The 11,385-nt window shown below is 48.5% G+C and overlaps 2 protein-coding genes across 4 annotated transcripts in view; both read left to right on the forward strand.

Moving 5' to 3' along the window:
* Nucleotides 783-2,544, forward strand: LOC107640957. Its single transcript, XM_016344461.1, has 2 exons — nucleotides 783-1,533; nucleotides 1,574-2,544. The coding sequence occupies exons 1-2, from the start codon at nucleotides 783-785 to the stop codon at nucleotides 2,542-2,544; spliced, it is 1,722 nt and encodes a 573-aa protein (XP_016199947.1).
* LOC107643909 (protein FLOWERING LOCUS D) overlaps nucleotides 9,011-11,385 on the forward strand; it is a 9,892-nt gene continuing 7,517 nt past the window's right edge. For 2 of the 3 annotated variants that reach the window (XM_021124334.1, XM_016347659.2), the window contains exon 1: nucleotides 9,011-11,052. In XM_021124334.1, coding sequence (XP_020979993.1) covers nucleotides 9,270-11,052 — 1,783 coding nt within the window. In that variant the 5' untranslated portion in view covers nucleotides 9,011-9,269. The remainder of the gene's footprint in view (nucleotides 11,053-11,385) is intronic. The other variant, XR_001621152.2, reaches the window with a different exon arrangement.

Genomic DNA, 11,385 nt, shown 5'->3' on the forward strand with positions numbered 1-11,385 from the left:
TCCCCTTTTCTTTCTTTCCTGTTCTCGTTTCCCTTCTTCTTTCTTCTTTTTTTTTCTTTCTTCAAGCTTCCCCTGTTTTCCCCCTTTCTATTCTTTCCCTTTCTTTTTTTCTTTTCTTTCGTTGGGTATGGGGTGGTTAGGTTAGGGTTAATTATTTTGGGAGTGTAAAATTATTAATAAAATAATAAAATAAAATAATAATTTAAAACCAAATTAAATAAAAAGCAAATATCTTTGAAATACCATTTAATTACCAACTTAAAAGGGGAGCCTCCCTCCCGCTCCCAGGAAAGGCATCCCTTCGGAGGGACGGGGAGCGACTATCCTTGGATAATGCAGGAGCTGCGCCACAGGGCACAGAACCTGGAACGGGAGCTAGCGAACAGAGAGCACTACCAACCTCCCCCGAGGCAACATCATTCCCCTTCCCCTCAAAGGAGGAGGGAAACCAGAGGGAGAAGCCCCCAAAGAGACCGCTCTAGGGGCATACCGGCATACCGATCTGATTCAGAAAACCAAGGCGAAAGTAGAGGGGTGTCGAGGAAACAGCAAGACCCCAAAATCTATACCCGGCCTCCTTCGAGGCGCACGGAGGAGGACAACAGAGAGGACAGCAGAGAGAGACCGAGGAGAACGCCATGACACCTGGTGATTATGGGGCAACCCCTTTCCATCACTCCATTCTCTAGGTCCGGTTTTCGAAGCACTTCGATAAGCCAACGGACATGAGATATGACAGCACCCAGGATCCCTAAGAACATCTAACGGCCTTTGAGGCCAGGATGAATCTGGAAGGTGTCGGTGATGAAGTAAGGTGTCGCGCCTTCCCGGTGACCTTGGTAGGGCCGACAATCCACTGGTTTAACGCTCTCCCCCAAGGCTCCGTCACAACTTTTGCGGACATAACCCGCGCTTTCCTGGCTCAGTTTACCACACGTATTGCTAAGGCTAAGCACCCGATCAACTTGTTAGGGGTGACACAGAGAAGCAAAAAACCGACCAGGAAGCACCTGGATAGGTTTAATGATGAATGCTTGGAGATTGACGACCTGATCGACTCAGTGGCCAGTTTTTGCTTGACGAACGGGTTACTGAACGAGGATTTCAGGAAGCACCTTACCACCAAGCCCGTATGGACGATGCAGGAGATCCAAAATGTGACCAGGGAATATATCAAAGACGAAGAGGTTAGCCAAGTCGTGGCAGCCAACAAGCGGCAGCCCGCTTATAACCCTGCTCGCCAGCCCGGTAATGGGGAAAGGCCTAAGGAGCACTCCAAGGACGGAGGGCCGTCTAAAGCCTTCAAGCCGTTCCCCCGGGTAGTAAAGTTTACTAACTACACTCCCCTGACAGCTCTGATCGTCGAAGTGTATCAGCAAATAGCCGACAAAGGGATCCTATCGAAGCCCCGACAACTCAAGGATATAACTGGGGAGAACAAAAACCTCTATTGTGACTATCACAAGGGCTTCGGCCACAAGACCCAGGATTGTTTCGATTTGAAGGACGCACTGGAGCAGGCGATCCGGGAAGGTAAGTTGGCAGAGTTCTCTCACCTCATAAGGGAACCCAGGAGATGGGACTGTGAACCGATCTGGCGACGACAGGGGCCGCACCGTTAAACAAAGGCAAGAACCCGAGGAGGACGATGAGTGCGGCCTCACCATAATAAACGTGGTGGTCGGGAGGGACGTCGCCCCCAGGTTGAAGTTGGCATGCAGGAAGGATGCCAAAGTCTTGGCGGTGTCATCGTCTAGTCTCGTGCCCCCCTCCAGGAGAATCCAGCCAATATCATTCGGTCCAGAGGACCAATGGTTCGACGACTTGCCAGAGAACCCTTCTATAGTGATCACGGCAAGAGTGGGGACTGGTCTGGTCAGACGAATCCTTGTGGACACTGGAACCAATTCGAACATCATGTTCTGTAATGTGTTTGACGCTCTGGGCCTCCGGGACACCGACCTGAGGACCCACCAACACAGTGTGGTTGCCTTAGGCGATAACTTTATTAAGCCTGATGGAATAGTATCCTTACCGATCTCCATAGGAGCAGGCCGAGGGAAGAGGTCGGTAATGGCGGAGTTCTTTGTCCTAAGGGATTCCACGGCCTACAACCTTATCTTGGGTAGAAAAACCATCAATGAGTTCAGAGCAGTGATTTGTACCAAGTTACTGGTGATAAAGTTTGTTGCTGATGATGGGTCTTTTGGATCCATCAGGGGTGATTTGAAAACGGCAGTCGCTTGCGACAACGCCAACCTCTCCCTAAGAAAAAAGTCCAAAGAAGCAGCCAGGGTCTTCCTAGCCGACCTAGATGCGAGGGTTGACGACAAACCCCGACCAGAACCTGAAGAAGACCTTGAGAAGTTCAGGGTCAGTGACACGGAAGAGAAGTTCACCTTTGCGAACAGGAATCTCCCTCATGACTTAAAAGAACCATTTGTGGAAATGATTCGAGCAAACGGCGATCTGTTCGCCTGGACGCCGGTCGACATGCTGGGAATTGACCCCAATTCATGTCTCACCATCTGGCCGTTAGGGTAGAAGCTAAACCAGTGGCACATAGGAGGAGGAAAATGTCTCAGGAAAGAGCTGACGAGGTGACCAGGCAAACGGCCAGCCTACTAGAAGCGGGGTTCATCCGAGAACTGGACTACTCGACTTGGCTGTCGAACGTAGTCCTGGTTAAGAAAGCCAATGGAAAGTGGAGAATGTGCATGGACTATTCCGATCTCAACAAGGCGTGCCCCAAGGATTCCTTTTCCCTCCCTAATATTGATGCGCTTGTAGATGCGGCCGCGGGGTACCGGTTTCTGACTTTCATGGATGCATACTCTGCCTACAACCAGATACCGATGCACCGGCCAGACGAGGAGAAAATGGCATTCATAATGCCAGGGGGTACATATTGCTATAAGGTGATGCCTTTCAGACTCAAAAATGCAGGAGCTACATATCAAAGGTTGATGAATAAGGTTTTTAGCAGCCTTATCGGCAAGACAGTGGAAGTATACGTAGACGACATCTTGGTGAAAACCACCCAAGCCGACGACCTCGTTGGTGATCTAGAAACCGTGTTCGCATCTCTTCGGCGGCACAACATGAGGCTTAATCCTCTCAAGTGCGCCTTCGCCATGGAAACCAGGAAGTTCTTAGGTTTCATGATAATCCAAAGAGGGGTAGAAGCCAACCCAGAGAAATGTGAAGCAATCTTGAGGATGACGAGTCAGGGATGTGTTAAAGATGTGCAGAGACTAGCGGGAAGACTCACGGCACTATCCCGGTCTACTTCGTGAGCAAAGCATTGCAGGGGGCAGAACTGAGGTACAGTAAGCTGGAAAAGCTGGCATACGCCCTCCTGACCTCCTCTTGTAGGCTGTGATAGTACTTCCAAGGACACCAGATAATCGTCAGGACGGACGAAGCGATCCGCCAAGTGCTGCAAAAACCCGACCTTACGGTCCGGATTATGACCTAGGCAATCGAACTGTCTCAATATGACTTACAGTTCGAACCCAGACACGCAATCAAGGCCCAGGCTATGGCCGATTTTCTGGTAGAAGTAACGGGAAACCCTCCCGAGACGTCGAGCACACGGTGGAGACTCCATGTGGACGGAGTCTCCAACCAAACATCCGGAGGAGCATGAATCTTCCTAGAAAGCCCAACGGGAGTCGTATATGAGCAATCGGTCAAGTTTGAGTTCCCGGTGTCCAATAATCAAGCAGAATACAAGGTCTTTCTTGGCGGCTTAATCTTGGCAAGAGAGGCCGGGACCACCAGAGTGGATGTATGCAGCGACTATCAGGTCGTCACATCACAGATTAATGGAACATATCAGGCCAGAGATTCACTGCTGCATAAATATTTGGAGAAGGTCAAAAAGCTGAGCGAGGAGTTTGACGAGGTCACGGTACAGCACATTTCGAGAGAGAGGAACACCCGAGCTGACCTCCTATCAAAGCTGGCAAGCACAAAGCCAGGAACGGGAAATCGATCTCTGATTCAAGGTTTAGTGAAGGAACCAACGGTAACCCTGCATATAATACAGGCAACCAACCCTCTCTCCTGGCTGGATCCAATCATTGATTTCTTGGAAGGGGGTAAGCTCCCTGATGATGACAAGAAGGCGAAGGCGCTTAGAAGAGAAGCTACTAAGTATACGACAATACAGGGCCAGCTATTTAAAAAAGGGCTGAACCAACCCCTACTGAAGTGCCTATGCCCCGACCAGACGGACTACGTTTTACCCGAAGTCCACGAATGGTGTTACGGCCATCACATCAGAGGAAAGGCCTTAGCCCAGAAGCTCGTCAGAGCCGGATACTATTGGCCCTCCATGATGTCGGATTCCAAAGAGTTTGTGAGAAAGTGCAGAAGGTGCCAGGAAAATGCCAACTTCCACAAAGCACCGGCAGCAGAACTAAGCTTACTGATGGCCTCCTGACCATTCTCCCAATGGGGCGTGGACTTGCTAGGACCCTTTTCGGTTGGGCCGGAGCAGGTCAAATACCTAATTGTCGCCATCGATTATTACACAAAGTGGGTGGAGGCCGAGCCATTGGCCAGTATATCCTCGGCAAACTGCCGAAAGTTCATGTGGAGGCAAGTAATAGCTAGATTTGGAATCCCAGAGGTCGTCATCTCGGACAACGGGACACAGTTCGTCGATAAAATGTTCGGGAGTTTCTTGCCGGCTTAGGGATAAAGTAGAAGTTCTCGTCTGTCGAACACCCCCAAACTAACGGACAAGTCGAAGCAGCGAACAAGGTTATCCTACAAGGTCTCAAGAAGTGACTTGACCAGAAGAAGGGAGCCTGGGCAGACGAGCTGGCATCGGTCCTCTGGTCCTATCGCACAACACAGCAGTCATCTACCGGAGAAACGCCCTTTCGGCTCATTTATAGGGTCGACACAATAATACCCGTGGAGATTGGGGAACCGAGCTTACGACTACTTTTGGGAGGAGTCAAAGAGGCTGTAGAAAAAGACTTAGTGGATGATACTAGAGAGATGGCCCACTTGTCGGAGACGGTGTTGAAACAAAGGATGGCCTTGCGTTACAACGCCAAAGTACTAAAGAGAGATTTTGAGCCGAGCGACCTAGTCTTGCGACGCAACGACGTCGGACTCCCGACAGCAGGGGAAGGAAAGTTGGCGGCAAATTGGGAAGGTCCGTACAGGGTGAAGGAGGTACTCGGCAATGGTGCCCATAAGTTGGAACAACTAGACGGCAAGGAAGTTCCCAAAACCTGGAACGCAAGAAACCTAAGAAGATTCTATTCCTAGAAATCGAAGCACACCCAGCGAGCAGGCGGCCTGCCGGTGTAGCTGGTTTAGTAAGACCCATATTACTTTATGTTCAGTTTACTCCCTACTAATTGTTTATATAGATGACAATTTACTACACTGATTGTCTCCCCTTATTTCAAACTTCTTGTTTAAAATTTTGATACACTGTTCAAAATTGTCAAATTACCTTGCCCAGCGAAATAAGTTAAGTCAATAATGATACGGCACCCCGGGACTGATCACCCCGGGAACCATTGAAGTCGCGAACACTACGACAAACGGCTATTAAACAAAGCCAAAATTCGGATGCTTAAACAAAAAAGCCACGACCCGGCTTCTTTAATTACCAACAAAACGGTAAACAAGTGCAAATAAATAGTCAATTACCTATGAAACGGTAAAAATGCAATACAATGGCTACCGACAAAGCGGTAAACCAGTCCATTAAACAAGAGTTCAAAAGTCTACACAAAATATTACAAGTCAAAACAAAAACACAAAGGTAAATCACTTCCTCGGGATGTCAACAATCTGACCATCCCGAATAGTCTTGAACGCTCCAATTGTAGAAGTGTCGAAGTCGGGAGAAAGCAGCTTGACTTGGGCTTTAATCGCCTCCTCGGTGCCATTTATCACCTCCTTGGCCTTCTTCACTGTATCCTTATTTTTCTTCTTCAAAACGGTGACCTCCTCCTTTAGACCGGTAGCCTGTTCCTTGGCACTCTTGGCCAACTTCTCGACCTCTTCGAGCTTGGCTTCAAGAGCCGTAATCTTAGTCTGAGCCGCAAAAGTCTCACAGCGAGTGGCGTTGAGCTGGGACTCCAGTGTCATCTCCCACTCAAGAAGTCAGGCGACCGTCACGTCGGAGGTTTTCACCTTCCCCTCCGACTCAGCTAACTTTTCCTTCAAAGTCTTAACTTCCGACTTCAAGCTCTCGACCTCCCGAACGGATTGACGATACTTTCCGTCCAAAGTCCCAGCCCGAGTCAGAAGAGGCTCAGCTTTCCTAGCAATTGTAGCTGCCCTCAACATACACCGGTACATCCAGCGAGCCTGAGCACCAAAATCCCCATCATGAAAGAACTCGTCTGTACCAAGCACGAGCTGAGAATCAATAAAGCCGCCAGCATCGAAATTTTTCTCCATCACAGTGAGTGAGCCCTCGGGACTGGAGGCCGGCTTCCGTTTGTGAGGGTTCTCGATGATCGTGACATCGGGACCCTCTACAATCGGCTCGGCCTCATGAGGAACCACGCCACTGCTGCTCGGTCCAGTTGTAACCATTGGCTCGGCAGATTTTGGTGGTGAAGACGGAGTTGAGTGCACCTCGGCATGAGGGGAGGCCTCCTGCTCGACAAAATGCGTAGCAGAGTTATCATCACTCACTTCAGGGAGGGATTGGGCCATTAAATCCTCAAGGCCAGTGCGCTCGGTAGCCATGCTTACTGCAATCAATAGAACAACTCGTTAGACCGGTACATATATATATATATAAAAGAAGAGGGGGAGGGGGACAACACTACCAAACGACCACTTACCCACATAACTCCTACTCGTCTCCCGATCACCCATTAAGAGATGAGGATTCAGATTACTTTTATTAAAGATGGCCAGCAACACATCGGCGATGTTTTTGTCCTGCTAGGTCAGGCCCTTGTAGGTTACCTTGGTAAAAGCATTAGACCCGGCCCCGAAGCTCCAGTAAGTCGGGATCCACCGCTCACCCTCCAAGGTTAGCCAGAAAGGATGCACTCTCTCGGCAGGCCGGACCTTGAAGAACTTGTCCTTAAGGACGTGAAATGAATCTTCAAAAGTTCCGAAGATTCGCCTCTCCCCCGAGCAGCCCGGAAGGACATGAACCCCTTCTTGTACCTCCCCTCTTTAGAAGGATTCATTAAAACAAATAACTAGAGAAAACCTCCACCGAGGCCGGCAAGTCTAGGTATTCACACGTCATTTGGAAACACCGAATTGCGGCTCAACTGTTCGGGTGCAACTGCGACGGGGCCACGTCGCACCGGTTTAAGAGTGCCATCTGGAAGGGGGAGAAGGGGATGCGAACCCCCAAGACAGTGAACATCGCCTCATACAGCCACATCCAGTCGGCAATTCGGGGCGTATTAAGGTTGAGTTGGCATAGGCATTCATGAGCGGCGGGAACAAAGGCTTCGTAGCGCGCCTCCTCATCATCGCCCCCACAAAGCTGGTCGCGGACACGGAACTCCGTGAACTCCTCTAATGTCATTTGCGAAGGGGTTCGCTTCACATTGGAAGTAACCCACACATATCTGTCGACAGGGGGTCTCGGGAGGGGAAGTTGCGCCATACCTACGGTGGGGGCACCACAAAGTTAGACTGCCAGGCCGGGAAGTCGGGAAACCTAAGAAGATTAAACTAATGCTACTCGCACTAAACGCTACAGTAAGCTTATTTGCAGTTAAAGAAAGGATAAATCTACAGCCACCTAAAGATCAGAAATCGCAAACCTAAATGGCAACCCCCCTAACTTCTGCCTATCGCTACCAAGCATGCAAGACCAACATCTAATCCAAATAAACGCGAACGGGGAAAACATGCAGTATACAAGTGCAACAATATCAAAAAGCATCAAAGGCAAAGAAAGACTTACCAGGATGATGATAATCGAAAGAAGCTGGGGAGTACTGCAGAGATTTGGACGAATCAGGGGCGATTGAGAACGAAGAACTTCAGAAAATGTGGAAAGGAAAGGAGGAATGCGTAACAGATATTTGGGAGTGACAAACTGAAGTAATAAGGCAAGGAAAGGAAAAACAAAGCGAAGTGTAACTACAATGGAGAATCGCGAAAGACAGGGACAAAATGGACTTTTTCCCATGCTTTCAAATCACCCATAAATGCACTTAATGGCAGTCGCGGATAACGAGGCAACAAGCGGCGATTCCCCAAATCGACGAAGCTATCTCGCGCATAAGAGACACGTCCCAATTACGAGCGACCGACCCCACGACGAAACAAAAGGCTCAGAACGCGCCAACAACGGTACTCCCGGCCCTAGCTGGCGCGTTGGGGGCACTGTTACGGCCCGGCCCGGCTAGCATAACGCCCCGATCCGTGCGTCCGACCCAACTGTGACATCGGACCCGAACCGGGGAACTGACTCGGACACCTGTCCACCTGTAACCCATCACAAGACAGCTGGGGAAGGAAGCTTCCAAGAAGGTGGGACTGTCCTCGTGGGACCCACCTCACTGACAGGGTATATATGGGAGGGCCCTACCCCTCCCCCACAGTACGTCACTATCCCTTAACTCTCACTGCCACTTATACGGTCTCTGACTTGAGCGTCGAAATCCTTTTTGCAAGTGGCTCCCCCCTTCTAAACACAACTGCTCGCGAGGTTGTGATGTCTGACTCTCCTCCCTCCTAGTCCACAGTCCAAAAGATCCGTCCGCTCACTATCAACAAAGCCGAATTCCCTTCGTCAATCACCCATTTAATCCACCCGGTCCGTTTGGCATCCGACCAACCGAACAAGAACAAAAGAACCTTGCAACAATGAAAAAGGAGTAGGGTGTAATTACCAATGTATATATAGAATATGATTGTAATTTTAATAGAAATAAAGACACGTGTCAATTGGAGAAATGCCAAAAACAGTTGAAAAATAGACAGGTGTTGAAATATGTGAAGGGTGTTACTGTTTTGCAATATAATAAATAGATAGATAAAAATAGATAGCGATTATTTACGAGTTAAAAATCCATCTCCGTGCCCAGTGGCGTTTCCAGTGTTTGAACCGCCGTTGGTCCGTCAGACATTGAACAATGGTGACGGCATACGGATGAGCTATTGAGCTACGTGGATACTGGAATTTCGGTCACAAACATGAAACAACACTTTTATTTCCATTATCTGTGAAATTCGTCCATCTTTGGAAGAGGAAGAAAAAAATAAGAAAAAATAAAAACCTTAAATTAAAATTATAGCACTACGAGATGGATTCCCCATCCGAATTTTCTTCCTTCCCCCCATCCCAGACCCAGTTGCCTCCTCAACAAAACCCTAACCCTATCGTTTTTTTGGATCCCAACTCCGATTCTTTCCCAAACTGGGCTGAAAACCCTAACCCTAACTTGCACAACTATCTTTCCTTCACCGTCCCGAAGAAGAGGAGGCGCGGCAGGTCCCAACGCAACCCGGCGTTGTTTCGCATCCCTCTCAACCCCAATGACGCTTCCAATTCTAACAACAACAACGGTTTCTCGTCTTCCGCTGCGGCAGTCCCCGTTTCGGCTCCTTTGTCGAAAGTCGTCATCGGAAACCCGCCGCCCCCGCCGCTGTCAATGTCGATGCAGTACTCGGTGCCTGACAATTCCGATGAGATTATTGTGATCAACAAGGAGCCGAAGACTGAAGCCTTGATTGCCCTCAGCGCCGGGTTTCCAGCCGATTCGCTAACCGAGGAGGAGATCGAAGCGGGGGTTCTCCCGGTCATCGGAGGGATAGAGCAAGTGAACTACACTCTCATTAGGAACCATATAATTGCCAAATGGCGCGAGAATGTGTCCCAGTGGGTCACGAAGGAGATGTTCGTTGACTACATACCTCAGCATTATCACGCTCTTCTTGACTCCGCTTATAACTACCTCGTCTCGCATGGATACATCAATTTTGGAGTTGCACCCTTAATTAAGGAAAAAATTCCGTTGGAAATGAGTAAACCGAGCGTGATCATCATCGGCGCTGGCCTGGCCGGATTGGCGGCTGCTAGGCAGCTGATGCGGTTTGGCTTTAAAGTAACGGTCTTGGAAGGGAGGAAGCGCGCCGGCGGACGAGTTTATACGAAGAAGATGGAGGGAGGGAATAGGGTGTGTGCAGCTGCGGATTTGGGCGGGAGTGTTTTAACTGGTACCTTAGGGAATCCTCTTGGCATTGTGGCAAGGCAGTTAGGTGATGTGCTTCATAAGGTAAGGGATAAGTGTCCACTTTATAGTCTCGATGGAAAGCCAGTTGACCCTGATATGGATGTAAAGGTGGAAAATGCGTTCAACCGTTTGCTTGACAAGGCAAGCAGGCTTAGACAGTTGATGGGGGAGGTATCTATGGATGTGTCCCTTGGTGCAGCATTGGAAACGTTTAGGCAAGTGTACAAGGATGCGGTGAATGATGAGGAGATGAACTTGTTTAATTGGCATCTAGCCAATTTGGAGTATGCGAATGCCGGTTTGTTGTCCCATCTTTCGCTAGCGTTTTGGGATCAAGATGATCCATATGATATGGGAGGGGATCATTGCTTTTTGCCTGGAGGAAATGGGAAGTTAGTTCAAGCTTTGGCTGAGAACGTGTCTATTCTATATGAGAAAACTGTACATACTGTTAGATACAGTGGTGATGGAGTGCAGGTTATTGCAGGAAATCAGGTCTTTGAGGGTGATATGGCATTGTGCACTGTTCCACTAGGAGTGTTAAAGAAGGGGTCCATCAAATTTATACCTGAGTTGCCTCAAAGAAAACTTGATGGAATAAAAAGATTGGGTTTTGGTCTACTGAATAAGGTTGCTATGCTTTTTCCTCATGTATTCTGGGAGACAGATCTTGACACTTTTGGACACCTTACTGATGATCCAAGTCGCCGTGGGGAGTTTTTTCTGTTCTACAGTTATGCCCCAGTTGCTGGTGGTCCACTGTTGATTGCTTTAGTGGCTGGGGAAGCTGCACATAAGTTCGAGAGCATGCCCCCAACAGATGCAGTCACACGTGTTCTTCAAATTCTCAAGGGTAACTCCATGAAAACTGTAACCTAGATTTCCATTCCCCTCATAATTAGATAGTAGATTTTCTGGATACCAATGGTACCTAAAAAAAGGGGAAAATGAACCACAAGATAAGAAGTTGCAAGTCTGTCTTCGAAATATTTCAAGCAGCTGGCATGATTTCCTGAGTTCCTTGTGTGCTTTTGGTTGGTCTATTTATTTTGTGCAAAATGTATAAAAAGCTAAACTGGATCATTGTTATAGCATGGAAACTCCACCACTAATTATATTGTTAAAGTTTATTTGCTATTTATGTAATTATAACATTTTCTTTAGTATATATTGACGAACCCACATA

Source organism: Arachis ipaensis, chromosome B05 (genome assembly GCF_000816755.2).
Source record: "Arachis ipaensis cultivar K30076 chromosome B05, Araip1.1, whole genome shotgun sequence".
Lineage (NCBI taxonomy): Eukaryota > Viridiplantae > Streptophyta > Magnoliopsida > Fabales > Fabaceae > Arachis > Arachis ipaensis.